The sequence below is a fragment of the Nycticebus coucang genome, chromosome 4 (genome assembly GCF_027406575.1).
Source record: "Nycticebus coucang isolate mNycCou1 chromosome 4, mNycCou1.pri, whole genome shotgun sequence".
NCBI lineage: Eukaryota > Metazoa > Chordata > Mammalia > Primates > Lorisidae > Nycticebus > Nycticebus coucang.
In genome coordinates, this window is record NC_069783.1 from 134857340 (window position 1) to 134876880 (window position 19541).

The window sequence follows — 19541 nt, forward strand, 5'->3', positions numbered from 1 at the left end:
CATTCCCTGAAAGCCTCCTGGTATTTGCCTGGCAATTAGGAAGCAAGGAAACAGAACTGACCTGGTGTCTACCCTCCAGGAAGCTGGAGTCCAGCAGTCCAGCATGGCTTGAGGATACCACTGCCCAGGGCCTTGAGCGGTAGGCTAGGAGTTGGATCCAGGTCTGAGATAGTGGGGAATAGCGGGAGAGTTTGATGCAGGTGGTGGCTGGGTCTGGCTTGCTTTTGAGAAGCATCACTCTGGTCAGCTATGTGTTAGGACCACTGCAGAAGGCCAACCTTTGTCATTACCTGGCAGTCAGCTTGCAGAGCAAGGAGGATGGGCCAGGGCTAGGCAGTCCTGGGATCAGGACTGTGTGATTTGGGGGAAGCTACTGAACCTTTATGGATGAGGATCTGCACGCAGAATGGGGACTGAAGACTCCATTCTTGGCAGGGGAGGGCACCCCCAGAAAAATGGAAAATTAAAAAGTAAGCTGAAGGAGTTGGAACAAAGAAAAGTCAGCTAATTTACCTTTAAATTAGCTATTGATAATTTTTTTCTTTTTGCATTTTTTGGCTGGGGCTGGGGCATAAGGGGCCGGCGGCCTACTCCTTTGAGCCACAGGCGCCGCGCTATTGATACATTTCTTATCTGAACAAATTTCCAGCCTTTCCTGAAACTCTGGCCTATTGAGAATACAGGTTCCACCAATACCCTGCTGAGTCCGTGAACACTGAGGAAAATAATGGGCATAGAAAAGACTGTGGCAAGTCCTAGAAAAGATACATCTTCTAGGTGGTTTTTTTTCCATTAAACAAAGCAGATATCTGTGGTGGAGATTTGCATTTGGGGGCAGAAACCAAGGGAACAGCTAATGACACGCTCACTCAGAGAACTGCTGGCATCTTTGTTCCCTCCGTCAGCTTAGCACCTGGGCAGATAGATTTCAATAAAAGCTGAGCGGCACAGAGACTCGGAACCACTCTCAGGAGGTCCCCGGTGGTCCCCTGGGGTTCCACCTTTGAAAATTCTATCGTGTCCCCTATCTCTTTCTTTATGGTTGTTCCTAACTTTATATTTCTTCCGTCGTCGGTGGCGCCAGTTCCACAGGTCTCAGCGGACCCTGCCCCCGACAGGATCAAAGGCATGCGCAAAGTACTCAGTACAGAGAAAGCGAACATAAGTCGCTTCCCTTCCTTTTTGCACTTTGAACAAAGCAAGACGTCTTTGTTCCCCACCGTAACTGGGTAAAGCGTTATTGTTGCCACTTTGCAGTCGGCCCCTGCCTGGAGCTGTTCGCGCCTGCGCTGTGGGCGCCGAGTGTTCAGAGCGCCGCGCAGCCAACGCTACCGTGGTCGCTTGGCAACCGGGTCGCCTGGCAATGGCGCGCGCTTCCGAGCGTGAGCGCTGAGGCAGGTGAGGCGGCGGCGGTGGGACGCGGCCCGGGAACAGGGGGACCCCGGTGACCCGCCCAACCCCGCTCACACGGGGCCCACGTCCCCACACCCCAGATCACTCCCGGTCGGACTCACGCCCCTTAGAGGAGGGCAGGCTGGGTCCGCAGCGCCCGCGCTTGGCTGTGAGCCGAGTTCAAATCAGACATGGCTGCGCCCCTCCCCGCCAGGCCTCGGGTGTCCAGCGGTGCCCGGCGTCCGAGTTTGGCTCGTCTTTTTCTGGAGTGAGATTTCTGCAGGTCGGGAGCCTGTACATAGGACCAAACGCGACAAAAAAACATAATAATAACCACAGCCACCGTATTTGGAGCCCTGGTGTGCCACGCTCCTGTGCAGTAGTTAATGTGACGACTCGGGGAGGGACAGTAGGGGTTCTAGCATCACCTCCCCTTTGCAGAGGACGTAACTTCTCCAGGGCCACCCAGGGCCTGAGTCCGGAGCCAGTTCTTTTAACTGGTAACCCACACTGCTCTAGCTGCTCAAAGTGCGTGTGGGTAAAAAAAAAAATCATCCTTTAAACGCAGTTCCTTTTCATGGATGTATCAGAAGCATCTGAATATGGTTCCCTGGTGGGAAATGAGCTAAATACAGATTTGGACGTTCGCCCCTTGCCTTACCAGTTCTGTGATCTCCATCCAGCAAGCTCTTTGGCCAAATCTTACATTTTTCATTTGTAGAATGTGAATAATACAAGCCCCCTCTTTATGGGATAGTTGAGTTGGACACTAGTTATTGTTGGCACAAGATAAGCACTTAATGGAGTGATCATCTTGGGATTTGTTTGTTTTGTCCTTTGACTGAAGACCCAGTCTGTACAGTATCAGTGGTTTCTTTTCTTTTTTTTTTTTTGTAGAGACAGAGTCTCACTTTATGGCCCTCGGTAGAGTCCCATGGCATCACACAGCTCACAGCAACCTCCAACTCCTGGGCTTAAGCAATTCTCTTGCCTCAGCCTCTCGAGTAGCTGGGACTACAGGCACCCGCCACAACGCCCAGCTATTTTTTGGTTGCAGTTCAGCGGAGGCCGGGTTTGAACCCGCCATCCTCGGTATATGGGGCCGGCGCCCTACCGACTGAGCCACAGGCGCCGCCCCTTTTTTTTTTTGAGACAAGAGTCTCACTGTATCACCCCCGGTGCAGTGCCGTGGCGTCAAAGCTCACAGCAACCTCAAACTCCTGGGCTTAAGTCATTCTCTTGCCTTAGCCTCCTAAGTAGCTGGGACTACAGGTGCTCACCACAGCGCCCAGCTATTTTTATGTTGTAGTTATCATTGTTTTGGCAGGCTGAGGCTGGGTTGGAACCCACCACCCCTGGTGTATGTGGCTGGCGCACTAGCCGCTGAGCCACAGGTGCTGAGCCACATCAGCAGTTTCTTTAACGCTATGGCGTGGCAGAACTCTAGAACTCTAGCAGTTGGGCTGCTATTCACCTTCACCGTGACCTTGAGCAAGTGTCTCCATTGCTCTCAGATTCAGTTTGCTCATCTGCAAAACAGAAGTAAAAATCCCCACCCACTTGCCCTCACAGTTTTGAAGATCGGATGAGAAGTAGCTTCTAACTTACAATATTGGTGACAACAATTTTTTTTTGGTTCTTTTAGTCAGTGATTTCTGCAAAGCTTCATCTTGAAAGCCCTTTGTAGGCGTGGAAAGATGGCTGATGCCCGGATCTCCATGTACTTGCCCCCGGATATCAACCCCGCCCAGGCTCCCATTGCCTATGGCTGTCGGGCCCTGCCAAAGCTGAACGAGGAGCTGCAGTCAGAGGACCTGCTAACGAGGCAGAAAGCCCTCATGTCCCTGTGTGACCTCATGCACGACCCTGAGTATGTCTACGAGGCCATCAACATAGGTGAGAGTGCACAGCTCGAGTGACCCTGACTAGGGTCCTAGCATCCGTGACGCTGGATGGCACTGCACTTATGAGTGTTGATATTGGTTGAGCCTGACCTGGGCCAGCTCTACCTGATGTGTAGTGCCTAGGTTATCTTAGTCCTCAGGGTGGTCACCTGTAAGGAGGGGAGCATCCCTTCCAACAAATAAGAAAAACAAAGTTCTGGGAAGGGGTGTGAGTCTAGGCTTTCCTGATAAATGAATACAGCACAATTCTTACTTGCTATTCCTGGCCTAGGATGGGTTTGTTCAAGGTCATGTGATTAGCTTGGGACAGGGTTATGCATTGACCCCACATTTCCCCTGGGGTCAAAGAAATGGCAAAGGCCATTTTCTTAACCTCGTTGTGATAGCCTTTGAGAGAAGACACTGGAAACCTTTCAGGCTCTCCTAGCAGTGATTTTCCCACCGGGAGGGTTAGATGAGATTGTTCCTCCGGGTGTGAGCCCCTTCAGTGACTCTGAAAGGCTGTTTAATTAACATGATTCCATTATGCCCCAAAGCAGCAGAAGCTGTGGTACTTTCTTGGGTTAGTTGGTTTCTGGGCCTGGCAGACCATCTAAGTTTTATTTGTTTGTTTGTTTTGCCGTGCAGGCTGCCTGGAGAGCCTGAAAGGTTTGCTGAAGGACATTGACGATGTTGTTCGGATAAAAGCCACAGAGGTGCTCAACATCATGGCGACTCATAACGTGGGCAGGTGGGCATCTGTACGGGCAGCTCTGCATTTTGAAGCCACCTTTCTCCTGGGTAGATGCCCTTCAATGACTTTGAATACTCTGAATTTTTGTCTGTGGTATGGTCTTTGGCTGGACTTCTGTTTGGCCAGAGCACAGGCCTCTTTGTGGGATGCTTTTGGTTGTCTCTGTGTGTGCCTATTGGGGCTCTCTGTTCCAGACTAAGTTTTTTTTTTTTTTGAGACAGGGTCTTGCTCTGTTGCCCAGGCCGGCATGCAGTGGCCTGATCATAGCTCACTGCAGGCTGGAAATCCTGGGCTCAAGTGATCTTCTTGCCTCAGCCTCCTAAGTAGCTAGGACTACAGGTGTGAGCCACCTCACCCAGCCCACACCAATTTTTATGTTAGTTTCTAGCTTTGAGCTGCCCACTTTGAAGGTGGAAAGGAAAGTTCGGATCTCACATCTGCAACAATTTTGCTATTTCTTAGCTTTTTAATGTGAGCCCAGTTCTCTGCCCTGGACCTGTGGCTTTGGCTTCTGCCCTGATTCTGATGTTAAAATACCAGCCTCCAAGTACACATGTGGTCTGGGCTGGCGGCTTCACCTTCTGACCATGATGCTGAAGTCCTTCCCTGAAGTTCGGGAAGGCCCCTGCAACTCGTCTGTCCCACTGTCATTTTCTTCTTCCAGAATGATTCAAAACATACCATCAGGTGAGGTTGTGACCAATGAATGCTACAGTCACAACCATCTAGCCACTTTCTGAGGCTGCCACCCGGCTAAAGGCTTCACACATAACTTCTTATTTATTCCCAAACCTGGCTCTGAGAGGTGTGACCTCAGAAGCTCTCTTTCCAGATGCATTTGGGCCCAGCAGTCAGTTCATTAACCAAAAGAAATGGAATTAAAGAAATGATATATTTCCTTTAAACAGCTCATTTTAACCCAAAACACAAATGATAAGGCAGTTGCACAATCCCTCTGTGGGACCCAGGCCTTTTCTTGGATCCACTGGTTGGCATTTCCTGTCATCTTTTTTGCTTAAACCACCCTTATAACATCATCTGATTTACATCTTTGGTTGCTTTAAAGTAGACTGAGAACTCTAACACATTAACGAAATAGCCTGCATGCAAAAACCTTCTAGAATCATTCATAACAAAATAAGAAGGAACTATGACAATTATAGTCCTTGTTTGTCTAACTGGCTACATAGTTGTAACTTATATATATTTTTAATTTCAGTTTAATGTGAGGGTACAAATGATTAGCTTACAATGTCTGCGTTTGTTAGGTAGTGTGGTAGTTCCACACTCAGGAGGTGGATGCCATATACCCATAAACCTTTACATTGTGTCCACTGGGTGGGAGTACACTAACCCTCTTTCCTCTTTCCCTTTCCTCCTCCCTCCTCCCCCCAACTTGAATTGAATTGAGTTTTTCTTTTTCTTTTTCTTGTGTGTATACTTGCTCATCTACTGGCTTCATGTTAATATTGAGTACATTGGATACTTGCTTTTCCATTCTTGTGAGAGTTTACTAAGAAGCACGTGTTTGAACTCCATCCAGATTAATATAAAAGATGTCAAGTCTCCATCTTTTTATGGATGAATAGTATTCCATGGTGTGCATATAGCACAGTTTGTTAATCCATTCATGGGTTAGTGGGCATTTGGGTTGCTTCCTCAGATTGGTGACTGTAAATTGAACTGCAATAAAAAATCCAGTGCAAATGTCTTTATGATAAAAAAAAAAAAACCTTCTAGAATCCTTTGTAATCATCTTTTTTTAAAATAAGGGATTCACTTTTGAGTCTTCCAAAAGCATTCAACTTTTTTTTTTTTTTTCTTGAGACAGAGTCTCATTCTGTTGCCCTGCCTAGAGTGCTATGGCATCACAGCTCACAGCAACCTCAGATTACTGGGCTCTGATGATCCTCTTGCCTCAGCTTCCCGAGTAGGTGGGACTACAGGTGCCTGCCACAACGCCTGGCTAGTTTTTCTGTTTTTAGTAGGGATGAGGTCTGGATCTTGCTCAGGCAGGTCTCAAACTCCTGAGCTCAAGTTATCCACCTGCCTTGGCCTCCTACGGTGCTAGGATTATAGGCATGAGCCACAGTGCTGGCCTAAGTTTTTCTCATAAGAAAATAAAAATTAAGATAAAATTTCTCATCTAATTGGGTTACTTAATATATATATATTTTTAATTATTATTTATTTATTTTGCAGTTTTGGGCCGGGGCTGGGTTTGAACCCACCACCTCGGGCATATGGGGCCGGCGCCCTACCCCTTTGAGCCACAGGCACTGCCCTGTGTTACCTAATATTTAATTTACACATGAGGATAGCAGCGAGTGTAACAGGAGTACATAGGTGTGGAGGCAGAGGAGGTGATAAGAGTGAGAGCCTGAGAAGGGCCAGGCCTGCTGAGCTTCCTCCCCTGCCCCTGGAGGTTCACCTGAAGTAGGTTCTGAGCTTCTGCTTATTATTCCCACTTCCCAGATGACAGGACTGAGGGTCAGAAGAATGAAAATAAGGATGCAGGGGGCACAAATGGCCTGAGTCTGAATCCCAGCTAGGAAGGGGCAGAGCTGTATGATTCTTGCCGCCACGCAAGCCCCACCATTGGGCTCCCTGGCCTCTCAGGAGCCGTAAGGTGTTGTCCACTTCTGGCCTTTGTCTGTTCCCTCGAAGCCAGAGCAATGTGGTCTGCCCTGGCTAGCAGGGACCAGACTCCCGCAGGGGCACCGAGTCCTTTCACCTCCCTGTTTCTGCCTTTTCCTCCAGAGATGGCTTTTTGGAGTATGACATCATCTATTCCCTGTCCTTCCTGCTGAATGATCCCCACCCCATCTGCCGGAAGAACCTGCACATGGCGTACAAGCAGCTGGCCCAGCTGCCCTCAGGTAGGCGTGCGTCCTGCACGAGGATACGGCTGCCCGGCGGTCTGCACTCCATGCCACACACACATGCCAGGCTGCAGATCATTAGAAATATATTTAAACAGAACAGATCATTAACAAACATTTGATTAAGTCGCATTATGTGAACATGCTGTCTAACCACTACCCAGACCAAGAAGTAGAGTATTACCAGCCCTCCAGAAACTTCCCATGTGCTCCATACCAGGTACTACCCCTCACCCAATAATAAACAGTATCCTCAAATTATAAAACCGTGGGTTATGCCTCTTTTAAAAATTTACATAAATGGGCTTGGTGCCCGTAGCTCAGCGGTTAGGGTGCCAGCCACATGTGTCAGGGCTGGCAGGTTCAAACCCGGCCCAGGCCTGCTAAACAACAACAAAAAAAAATAGCCAGGCATTGTGGCGGGCATCTGTAGTCCCAGCTACTTGGGAGGCTGAAGCAAGAGAATCGCTCAAGCCCAAGAGTTGGAGGTTGCTGTGAGCTGTGATGCCACAGCACTCTACCGAGGGTGACATAATAAGACCCTGTCTCCAAAAAAAAAAAAAAAAAAAAAAATTACATAAATGTAAACATATAGCCATATAGCTGGTAATATTTTGCTTCTAGCTACTTTTGCCATTTTGTTTCTGAGATGCACATTATTTACTGATTCTGAGACTCACATTTATTGCCGATTTTGTTGATTTGTGCTAGAGTATGGTATTTATGTGAGTACACAGTTTATTTATCGATTGCATTGCTAATGAATGTTTGAATTGTTTCTGGCTTATGGCTACCAAGAATAGAGTGGCCATAAACGCTCTTATAGATGTCTTTCTGTGGGTACACACGTGCATTATTTTGAGATATACCCAGCAGTAGAATGGCTGGCATTGGGCAAGCTCGTGTTCAGCATTTAGAAGGTACTACCGAAGGGCTTTCTAAAATAGTTGTGCTGATTTAGACTCCCACTAGCAGGGGGGTCCGGGTGGGGGTTCCAGGCTTGACTCCTCACCAGCAGTTGATCTTTTCTGTATTTTCCTCTTAGCTATTTTGGTCAGTGTGTAATACTGTCTTATTTAGGGTTTTTTTTTTGGTTTTTGGCCAGGGCTGGGTTTGAACCCGCCACCTCCAGCATATGGGACCGGCGCCCTACTGCTTGAGCCACAGGTGCCACCCCTTATTTAGGTTTTAATTTCTATTTCCCTGATGATTGAAAGAGGAGGCGCCTTCACAAATGCCCTCCTTTGTGAAGTGGCATAGATTCCATTTTGAGGAATAAAAAAGGCCCAAGGACAACGTCACGTACAGTCACTGAGGGCCACTCCACCCCCAGCCTGAGGTGTCCCTCGGTTGACCGCTCCTGCTAATTAGATGTGGAGTCCAGCGTAGCGGCCATTTGCCAAGCACAGCTCGAGGGTTGGGATTTGTGTCATATTGACATCCACCTTGTCTCATGATGCAATGAATATTTTTAAACAAGAGGCTCATTCCAAGAGGCCTACAGTGAGGATGAAGTGAGCAAGTGTTCCCAAGTGTAGAGCACAGCACTGTGCATGAAGGGCAGATCATAAAAGTTCAAGGCACGTGTGAGCACTGGGGTGAGGCTTACGGCCCGGCAGAAATGGCTATGGGATTAGGCCTGGAGCAGAGCCCCTGAGGGCCTGTCATGGTGGCCTGGCCTCTGAGGTACGTCTCCCTCCAGCTGGGCAGGGCTGGGTGTTGGGATCGCTCTAGGCCTGTGGGCCATAGTCCTATCCCAGGTCTGGGGGAATCTGTACACGTTTCTGAGATGCACCGTGGATGATTCTCACATGTGCCCGGGGTTGAGAGCCCCTGGGGTATCAGTGCTGGGCCTGAGCTAACCCAGGCAGTGAGCAGGAGTCTCGGGCCCTCGTTCTTAGGGTGTGAAGAGAGAGGGGGGGACCCACAGCTCTCAAAGTTATAGGGCTCTCAGTGTTATCCATATTGCGACCTATTCAAAGCATGCAGAGAAGTACAGAGCCTGTGACTAAACACTGGGCATGCTCGCCCAGCTTTGCCAAATCTTAACATTCTACATTTATATTTCATGTTTGCTTGAAATTTTTACAGATCCAGTCCAAGCACCCTGTGAACCTCCCCCACCTAGCACCCTTCCTCCTGCCCTCCCTTGAAACACCAATAACTGGGTGATTTATCCCCCCAGTGCATGTCTTTATATTTTACCATAGATGTAGTTATGGATAGACTATATATAAATCTTGCTTCGCATGTTTTAAAACTATATAAATGGATCTTGCCGTATGTATCCCTCTGCTACTTAAAAAACCTGAAAAAAAGTAGTGTTATAATTTTGAGATTTATCCACGTCGTGTCACAAGCTCTATTTAATTTCTTTCCACCACTGCATACTGTTCCTGTGTTTGAGTGTAAGATATACTCACCTTCCCAGGCTGGTGGGCACATTGGTTGTTTCTGCTCCTGTGATGTGGGAGGAATTTGCAGTGATCATTTCTGATCAAGGCTTCCTGGTACTCTGGAGGGGAAGTCCCTCTAGGGCAGCGGTTCTCAACCTTCTCAACCTGTCGCGACCCCTTTGTAACAATGAAAATACATCCTGCATATCAGATATTTACATTACGATTTATAACAGTAGCAAAATTACGGTTATGAAGTAGCAACGGAAATAATTTTATGGTTGGGGTCATCACAATATGAGGAGCTGTATTAAAGGGTCGCAGCATTAGGAAGAACCACTGCTTTAGCGTCTCTGCTGGGACGGGCATTGCTGGGCTGGGCAGTGAGAATGCACCCTCACCTTCAGCTTTGGCAGATACTGCGATTGCTTCCCAGCCCAGCCTTCCCCAGCTGGCCGCATCCCTGCCAGCAGGGATGCTGTGGCATTCCACTGTTGTGGGGCTTTGCTGTCTCTAGTAACTGGTGAGAAGGAGCAACTTCCCTCCGCCCGGTGCCTCTGGGGAGCCTAGGCCCACTCTGCCAAAGAATCACCTTCCTGTTTCTTAGTGATTTCAGGGAGTGTGGCATTTATCCTGAACTCCAACCATGTGTTGGTTACCTACATCACAAATGTTGTTTCCCAGGCTGTTCGCTTGGCTTTTCTCTGTGTACTTGGTGACTCATTGGCAGGAGTGTTTCATTTGAATGTGTCATTTTCATCAGTCTTTTCCTCAGTGCTTTCACTGGGGATGCTGTGTAAGAGAATCCTTCTTTACTCTGAGCTCATGAAGATATTCTGCCATATTTTCTTCTAAAATGTAAGAGTTTTGCTTTTCACATTTAGCTCATGAAGCTACCTAAAAGAGATTTTTGTTTGTTTCTAGTCTTTGCCAATGGATGCTGCCTCAATTCCAAAAGCTCCGTGGACATCTGGGTTCTGGGGGACACCCCCCCTCACTCCCTGTGGACTCTTCTGTGGGCCATGGACACTGTGTGCTGTGGCACTGATATGCCCCCAGAGCGAAAATCCAGGGGGTCTGGGTGGGGATCCCCGGCCCTTTATCATAGGACTTGCCATGCATTGTCCTTGTCTGTGATGTGCCCAGATGGGAGGCCTGTGACACCTGTGAGGGCTGGATGACAGTCAGACACAGGGCGGGAGGCTGTGCGGTGGACCCGAGGGGGTCAGTCCTGGCCTACTCTGAACACTGTGGCCTCTTGTTGGCCAGTGTGGCTGTGCCCCAGGTGGTGTCCTGGATGGGTATCTGGGTGTGCTGAGGACATCTACTTCTGTTCTGCCCTTACCAGCACGAGGCCTCTGGCAGCAGTTTGCCCCAGGGAGCTGTGTTTTGTCACCTGTGTGGCCTGCCTTGAACGGTCTGTGTGCAGGAATCAGCCGGCTGTCACCATGTGCTGGTGGTCATTAGAAGGATTTCCTGTCCATGGCCACACCAGAAGGGCTTTTTCACCTTGGCATCCTTTGCACCTGGCATATAGCACTTGGCACGGGGCTGGCACTTGATAAGTAGTGGTTGATTAGATTATACGTCCTATTTTATTTATTTATTTTTTTGAGACAGAGCCTCAAGTCATCGCCCTGGGTAGAGGGCTCTGGCATCACAGCTCACAGCAACCTCCAACTCCTGGGCTCAAGTGATTCTCCTGCCTCTGCTTCCTGAGTAGCTGGGACCACAGGCACCCACCACCAACGCCTGGCTATTGTTTTGGTTGTAGCTGTCATTGTTGTTTGGCTGGCCCAGGCTGGATTCAAACCTGCCAGCTCAGGTGTATGTGGCTGGTGCCTTAACCACTTGAGCCACAGGCCCTGAGCCATTCTATTTTATTATTTATTTACTTTTTTTTTTTGGCTGAGGCTGGGTTCCAACCCCTGGTATATGGGGCCGGTGTCCTACTCCTTGAGCCTCAGGTGCTGCCCCTGTATGTCCTATTTTAAAGAATCATTTGTTAGTTGGTTTCCTGCCACAGTTCACTTGCTTGTTTATTCATTCATTTGATAAATATGTGTTGGGCCCTTGCTCTCTTCCAGCCACTATGCCTCAGTTTTTTTCCCCTGTAACATGGGAGAAGTGTTTCCAAGGTCTTCCTCTGAGTCCTCTGAATCCTGACTGGGTCTCACTTGCTGCGTGATTTCCCAGAGTGACCAGTAGAGGATGCTCCCTGACTGAGGAGTGCACCATAGGTGCTGCAGCCTGCAGGGGCTGGGTGGTGGTGCCACACAGGGGAGGAGAAACCAGGAGTAGTCAGAGGCCATGCAGAGGCTGCCAGCCCCGGCTCTCTGTCAGCTGGCAGAGAGACCGTGGAGCATTCTAATCCCGTGTGGAAACAAGTCTCATTTTGTGGCAAGGCATTCTAGGGGAGACAGTTATAATTGAGGGTTCGTCTCTAACTAGATTTGGGGGTGCATCTGAACACCCCAGGGCCACCTGGAAGCGTCACTCTGGCAGCCCCAAGTGCCCTGACTCAGCACTGCTGTGTGTCCACCAGGACCTTCATTCTGTACCCCCTGCCTGTGCCAGGATGTGAGAGGCCATGCCGGCTTCCGCAGTAGCATGGTGGGGCCTGCTCTGTCCCTGAACCCACAGGTGTGTAGCTGGGTAGGAGAAGGGGGCCTGCCCGTGGAAACTTGCTCCTTGGCTTTAGAAAGGCACAAAGCTGGGCTGGGAAGAGGCCTTGGTACAGTTTGATCCCAGTCATTATAAGGTACGGGGGCCATCCTTGGGGCATAGTCTTGCTGAGACTCACTCTCACTCTCCAGGCTAGCGAGAAATCTGGGGCATTTGTGGCTACACCAGTGTGAATGTGCCCCATCTTTTCGATTCCCAGGCAGAGGGGCTGCTGGGGAAGCAAAGCAAGGCCCCCTGCATTGAGTGGTGCGTCTCTGTCCCAGGCTGGTGGCCTGAGCCAGGCCCACTGTTGCACCCTTGTCCTACCCTCTAGGTGGCCCAGAGCAGACCCCTGCTCTTCCTGGTCCTGACAGCATGGGACTACAGAAGGACGGGGCTTTCCTTTCCTGCCTGCCCTCAGGGAAGGGTGCACAGGACCCCAGGCACATCTTTGGTGGGCAGTTGCTTTCCTCCCCGGACTTAGCAGAAGTGATGTCCACCAATGGGACACTGCCCACTTGGTTCCCAGCCTGCCTCACCTCCTTCATGCCTTCCCTCCTCGCCCCTGCTCATCCACCTTCCCCTGCAGTAGGAGAGAACCTCTCCCTGCTTGGCCCAGGCAAGCCTGGCCACAGGCCCAGCAGCTGTCCTTGGGCTCCCTGTCTGGGAAGGCAGCTGTTCTTAGCCTTCCCCACAAGTTTTCATAATATTCCCAAGTACTCTGGGACAGGCCATTACAAAGGGAATTACTGAAGGGGTCCTGTCTTCCTAGGAGCATGCGCTGAGCTGACCCAGTTGGCACTTGGCCTATGACCCACCCCAGCATTGAAGCCCTGTCAGGCTTACCTCTGCTGGTGTCGGGCCTCGGTGTGGTGCCCTCCTCCGCATGGCGCAGTGCAGCCCTTCCTGGCACTTGTCCCATTTGTCCTGGATGGCTAACATTGGAAACAGGGGCCTGGGTGCCATGGGTGTCTGGAAGTGTCTCAGCCTGGTTGGGTCACTTGTCCCACATTGTGCGCTGCGAGGAAATCACCCCCTCTCAGGGGTTCTGCTTCCTCTTCTGTAAAATAGAATCACTAATTTTGGCTTCTCAGGAGTGTGGCTGGCAGTGAACAGCCACTGAGGGGAACTAGGATTGTGGCGACCACTGTTAATTGCCCCACTGCACCGCCGCAGGGACCACATAAGTTGTACAGGGTGGCAGTAGCCCATGGGAGCCACATTAGCAGTGCGTCCTGGGAGAGGGGTCTGGGCCGCCAGGGACCAGGCTGGGGTTAGTCAACTGCAGAGGTAGGGCACAGCCCAGCCCCTGGGTTTGGGAGCAAGCTCCTCCCTGCCTGCTGTAGCCTCCTCTTGAGCTCCCTCTGAGAGTTCTGTCACTCATCTTCCCCTGGCCAGGCTGTCTGTGGACGTCTACACTCAGCAGGCCTCTGCTGGACCTGCAGCTCAGCAGGTGCCTTCCCAGACGGGTGCCACAGCACATGTGCAGGCAGGGCAGAGGTGCTGGCCTTCCCGCCCCAGCCTGGAGTGGCTGCCCAGCCTGTGGTCTGTGGGGGAGGAAGGGATTTACAATGAGGCCACCCCGGTGGCTTTGGGCTGACACTGGGGAAGGTCATGTTGGACAAAGGGACCAGCACAGGTGAGATGGCCAGGGGAGACACATTTGCTGATGTGGCTCTGGGCTCCGGGATGAACCCTTTTCCAGGGACAGCCCCTCTGACCCTCACACACATTAGGAGGGGAGGCAGAAGCCTTCTATTATATTTTTCCCTCCCCTGGAAGTGAGAACAATGTAACATAAAAATTGTACCCACATATTAATTTGAAAAAAATACTCTGAAAAATTTTTTCTCTGTAGCTGCGTATTTTTCATAGTGAAATCACTGCTCTTTTCACAGTTGGTATTAAAAGCACAAAATTAAGTCTCAATGATTTTAAGTCACACATTATTTCTCCTGAAACAAAATCCCCTGTAGGTTCTTGCTGTTTGGTGACGTGGGAGGTGTGCGGGGAATCCCTGAGCAGGCTCAGCAGGGGGTGGGGACTAGAGGGTCAGGTCCACGGGTGTCTAAGTGTGTGCCTCTGCGCATGTGTGCGTGTGCGTGTGCTGCCGCCGCCCGCTCAGGGCTTGGCGTGAGGTCCTGCTTTGAGGAGGATATTGCCGGATGGCTCCACGCTCCCCATGGGCTCCTGCCCCAGTTGGGTGCAGAGTGACTTAGGGGGAGAGATGGACAAGAATGTCTTTGGGAAGTTACTGGGCTTGTGCCTCTGCTCTTCCTGGAAACATGGCAGTTTTTTGGCCATTCACCTCCCTGACCTTGACTTGGGCCCCTTTTTCATCTGTAAAATTGGGTAGGTCACCGGTAACCCTCCCATCTGTGCTTCCTCACTACGTCAGGATGCCTCTGACCACAGGTGCTAGTCAGTGAGCAGAAGGCCCTGAACGTCCCTGCCTCCCTAGCACCCATCAGGGTTTGCTCTACACTAGTGGGGGTGGTCAACTCCTTCTGGACACAGCCACCCTTCAGACTATTGGGGCACTCCTTCCATTCTAGGATGACCCTGACCTTGGCAGAGGTGTTTGCAGGGTATGAGGGGAGAGGTCCAGGTGATGGCACAGCCTGAGCCAATGCTGGGTGGGGCCTTGGGGATAGTGAGTTAGAGAGGAACTGTCATCTGCCCCAAACTTTGCCTCTTGGCTTCATGGGCCTGGCAGGTCTCCCCACTTTTGCAGTTTCTTTCTTGTCTTTTTTTTGAGACAGTCTCACTATGTTGCCCTCAGTAGAGTGCTGTGATGTCACAGCTCACAGCAACCTCAAACTCTTGGGCTTAAGCGAGTCTCTTGCCTCAGCCTCGCAAGTAGCTGGGACTACAGGCGGCCGCCACAGCACCTGGCTAGTTTTGTTGTTGTTGTAGTGGTCATTGTTGTTTAGCAGGCCCAGGCCGGGTTCGAACTCATCAGTCTCAGTGCATGTGGCTGGTGCCGTAACCACTGAGCTATGGGCACCGGGCCTTCTTTCCTGTCTTGAGGTGGTTTATTTTTTTGAGACAGTCTCAGTCTGTTATCCAGGTTAGAATGCCATGGTGTCAGACTAGCTCACAGCAACCTCAAACTTCTGGGTTCAAATGATCCTCCTGCCTCAGCCTCCCGAATAGCTGGGACGCAAAAGTGCCCAGCTAATTTTTCTATTTTTAGTAGAAATGGGTTCTTGCTCTTACTCAGGATGGTATGGAGCTCCTGAGCTCAAGTGATCCACCCACCTTGGCCTCCTAGAGTGCTAAGATCACAGGTGTGAGCCACTGCACCTGGCCTGAGCTGGTTTATTCTTGATGTTACTTTCAAAATGATTTCACCTAAATGTGGGGAGGTTCAGGGGTAGGAGGGAGAAAAGGAATTTCAGTGCAGAAGTCCCTGGCTGCCCTCCCAGATGGCACCAAGTCAGCTCCATGTCAGCCACACACAGCACACAGAGACGAGGCTCAGTGCCATTCAGGTTATTTTATTTTCTTAAAGTAGACAATCTTTGACTTTCATACGATCACCAGCTCCTCTTTTTCCCTCTGTACATCTCTTAAAGTCCTGTGATTCTCCACTCTGACCTTGGACACACAGGAACCACGCAAAGGGTGAGAGAGATTTGGCAAGGGCCCTGGCGGTGCCTCCCGTCAAGGGGTTCCTACGTACACGCAGCCTCGGTGAAGGTCCCACAGGCTCTGGGGGAGGAAGGCCCGAGTGTGGTCCCAGCAGGGCCTCCCTCGGGCCACAGTGCTGGCTGTGCCTTCACAGGAATTGGAGCTGCTCCCAGTCTTTCTCAGGTGCGGGGCCTGGGGGGCCCGGGGGCGCCATCTCTTGCTCCCCTTTCTTCACTCAGCAAAGCCGCAGATAATTTACTCTTTGAAATATCAAGACATTTAGCTATTGTTCATTTGCTCTCAGGTGAAGGACCTTCTTTAAATACATCACATTAATTTTCTTAAATAAAAACAAAGCAGAAAACTGCACCAATAACAAGAGGACGCTGGAGAGGTTTATGTACAACACGTGTCCCGCGAGGTTGGCGCAGGACTGCCGCCTACCCCAGAATTTCTTTGGAGCAGAGGGACAGAATCATCCAGATAACACCTTTTACACTCAGCAAGCCAGACACGAAAAGGACCACCTAAAAAAAAATATGTTTTGAAAATCTGCATTTAAAAAAGAAGACTCAACTGCGGTTGGAAATTTTCTGTATTTTTTGTTTTTCTGCGAAACACCACGAGATTTGGCCAAAAAAAAAAAAAAAAAAAAGGATGTCAGAGAAGAAAAACCAGGTGTTGATTTATAAAACATCAGACTAGTAGAAGAAAAGCTGGAATCCCAGCTGGCCTAGTTTGAAATAAATCGTGCCACTCGTTTTATTGTGTTGATTTTTGCTGCATATTTTGAAGCTGTTTAAAAAGAGCCGTGAGTGGCTAGAGGTCGGGTTAGTGCTGCCACCTGGCTCCCAAGGTCCCAGGCTGGGAACAGGTGTGGTGCAGAGCAGCCATGTGTAGGCCAGCGGTGGGCACAGCCAGCGGGGAAGTGCACAGAGCCCACGCTGGTTCTCCCTCCCGGACAGCGGCATCATCCCCGGCTGGGGCTCGGGTGGTGAGTGGACTCTCCTCTAGGCATGACCCAGTCTCAGCCCCACTGCCTCTCCCTGACAGTCCAGTGCAGACCCCCATGCAGAGTAGGGCCACCTCAGAAAGGCAAAGTGGAGGGGCAGGATGGGCTCGTAGTGACCTCGTGACAGCTTCTCACATCTCCCAGAGACCGTGGCGCGTCAGAGGACCGTGTCATCTCCAGACAAGTGCGCGTGTGCGTGTGTGTCTACCTACCTAGCAATCTATCTGTATATGTTAATGTTTGCAGAAACATGGGGCCAAGGAGGTGGAGGCTGAGGGGCAGGGGGCATTCCTCAGGCCCCCGTTTCCTGCCCCGGGTTTCGGCCTCTCTAGCACGCGTCGGGGCGTGACACCGCATGGGTTTCACCTCAGGTGAGCGGGCTGGGCTCCTCAGCAAAGGCCAATGTACTTGAGATTGTTCTGTATGATGACATCTGTCACCGCGTCAAAGACAAACTGGATGTTGCTGGTGTCCGTGGCGCAGGTGAAGTGGGAGTAGATCTCCTTGGTCTCCTTGTTGCGGTTGAGGTCCTCGAACTGCCGCTGGATGTAGACGGCGGCCTCCTCGTATGTGTTCTGGCCCTTGTACTCAGGGAAGCAGATGGTGAGCGGGATGCGCCGGATCTTCTCTGCCAGCAGGTCCTTCTTGTTCAGGAAGAGGATGAGCGAGGTGTTGATGAACCAGTTGTTGTTGCAGATGGAGTCGAAAAGCCGCAGGCTCTCTGCCATTCGACTCTGGGGGAGGAAAGTGGCCAGGTTAGGTAGGCAGTGGGCAGAGACCCCAGCCCTGTGGCCCTGCTGGGTCCAAGTCCTTGTGCCAGGGTCTCCAGGCTGAGGCCAGTCCCCCAACAGCACCCTCCCTGGCCCCCGCCACAGAGGCCTCCTATCTGGTCCAGTTCATCTGCTCACTTCCCATGGTATAGCTGACGCCACCCTCCTTGCGCGTTAGAGGCTCTCTAACCCTTCTGGGTCCCTCTGGGGATTGTGGTCAGTGACCTCAACACGTGGCTTTAGGGCTGCAGCTGTGCTGAGCACCGCCTCCTCCCTGAGGGCCTGTGTACCTCCAACTTCACCCTGAGGACCCTACAGGCTCCCCTGTGCCCATCCCAGCCAGCCCCACACCCACAAGGGAGCCACTGGCAGAACGCGTCTCCTCCATGTGTGTGGGCAGCTTTCTGCCACCTGAGTTTTGGTCTAGTCCTTAGGGAAGGTCAATCTAGAGTCTGTAAGGGGGTAGCCTTCCCTTCGGTAAACAAAGCTGCCAGTGGCGAGAGCTGGGGAGGAAACGCCAGCCTGGGGCCAGGCTCCTCCCACCAGCTGCTGTGAGGCTTCTGCCTCCCCCCAATCCCCTGTCTGCTGAGGGCTGGATGCTGGCTCTGCTGTCAGGTAGCCTGGGCTGAGTGGGTGCTCGGAATGTGCACAGGAGGGCAGCAGCCACCCTAATGGAGCGTGCACCCGGACATCGTTAATTCTCCTGTTTCTGAGGATCTTAAATGTGTTATGGTAACTCTGGGTTTTTAAGGTGCCTTTGTCCCCAATCTACCTTTCCCCCACAAAACTGACAATCTTAACTTCGAAAGGAAGTAAATATCTGGAACCACCACTGGGAATTCCTGGTGAAAGCTCACCTCCTATTAAGATAAACTGATTCAATCAAGTGTCTGGATAAAGTCTGGAACCAGGTTTCAGATTTCAGGACCTCTCTGACCAGATTTCATCACCAATGACCACGGTAATGACAGTGGTAACCCAGGTTGGTTGATAATGGTTCCCTCAGGTGTAAGGCAGCAGTATCACCAGGGACTGCAGTGGTAGTGACAGCAGTAACTGCAACTGGACACATGGTGCCGACCCATCCCATCCTCACAACTTCCTTTTCCTATTTTACAGATGAAGAAACTGAGGCTTGGCAGGGCAGGAAATGTGCTCCAAATCCCAGAGCCTGGGAGGACCCTCAGTATCTGTCAGTACTGAGACGCTGTGCTCCTGGGAGACTTGTATTTCAAAACCAATCTTGTTCCTTCTTTACAATCAGTTTAGAAACTCAGAAAAGTGGGTAGTCCCAGGTCTCGGGGGTGGGGGGGCATTCATCTTTGTGCAGAGACAAACAGCTGCCTGGTCCCAGCCCAGCAGTGCCTGGAGGAGCCAGTGCTTCCACAGCAGAACCTGGTCGTACGTTCCCAAATGTGTGAAAAGTAGTGGTCTAGGAATGTCACATTCCCCGGAGGGACAAATTAGCTCTAATGTATTCCTGGAACCCACCATGTAAAGCTGTGGTAATGGAGCTGTCATTTCTTGTGGATTGGGGGCTGTGCTTCTGACCCCGGATTTTGCAACAGATAAATAACAGATATGGCTATTAGCTCATATTCATTAATTCACTGAGCAAACACTTGCTGACACACCCTAAGTCCACAGGCCACTGCTGGGTCCCCAGCTTGCATGCCAGGTGATGGAGTTCAAGGGACAGGAGCCCTGGGGCTGCAGGAACAGAGGCCAGGCAGGATTCTTCTGGGGGTGAGGCAGGGAGCTCCCCACAGGGCTGGGAAGGGATGGACTGGGGTTCAAGGGTGAGTGAGCAAGCAGCCTGGGCTGCCTCCCTGAGCCCTGCTAAGGGACAGCCAGGGTGTTCTTCCACCTGGCTCAGCCCAGCAGCTCTCGGGCAGGCAGTGGGGTCTGGGGCAGAGAAAGGGCAGGAGGGCTGCCTTGAAGAGCTTCTGAAGCAGTATACCTGTACCGGTCATCGGCCACAGAGAGGGCTCTGCAGGGCACACGTGTGTGAGAGGGGCTGGCTCCACATGGAGCAAGCTCTGCATGGCAGTGAGAGGGGCTGGCAGACCACACGGACCCTGCCCCCAGCCCCAAGGCCTCTCCGCCACTCCTCTTCACCACCTCTCAGGAATCCTGGCGTCCATCAACCTGGCCT

The 19541-nt window shown here is 51.1% G+C and overlaps 2 protein-coding genes across 5 annotated transcripts in view; one reads left to right on the forward strand and one right to left on the reverse strand.

Annotated features, from left to right (window-relative positions):
- RSPH14 (radial spoke head 14 homolog) overlaps positions 1-19541 on the forward strand; it is a 76314-nt gene that overhangs the window by 853 nt on the left and 55920 nt on the right. The window contains exons 1-4 of one of the 4 annotated variants that reach the window (XM_053589435.1): positions 108-1398; positions 3038-3288; positions 3924-4026; positions 6790-6908. In XM_053589435.1, coding sequence (XP_053445410.1) covers positions 3090-3288; positions 3924-4026; positions 6790-6908 — 421 coding nt within the window. In that variant the 5' untranslated portion in view covers positions 108-1398; positions 3038-3089. The other 3 variants (XM_053589433.1, XM_053589436.1, XM_053589434.1) reach the window with 3 other exon arrangements.
- The window catches only part of GNAZ (G protein subunit alpha z), a 50040-nt gene continuing 46417 nt past the window's right edge, over positions 15919-19541 (reverse strand). The window contains exon 3 of the mRNA XM_053589432.1: positions 15919-17350. Within this exon, the coding sequence (XP_053445407.1) occupies positions 17006-17350 (345 nt within the window). The 3' untranslated portion in view covers positions 15919-17005. The remainder of the gene's footprint in view (positions 17351-19541) is intronic.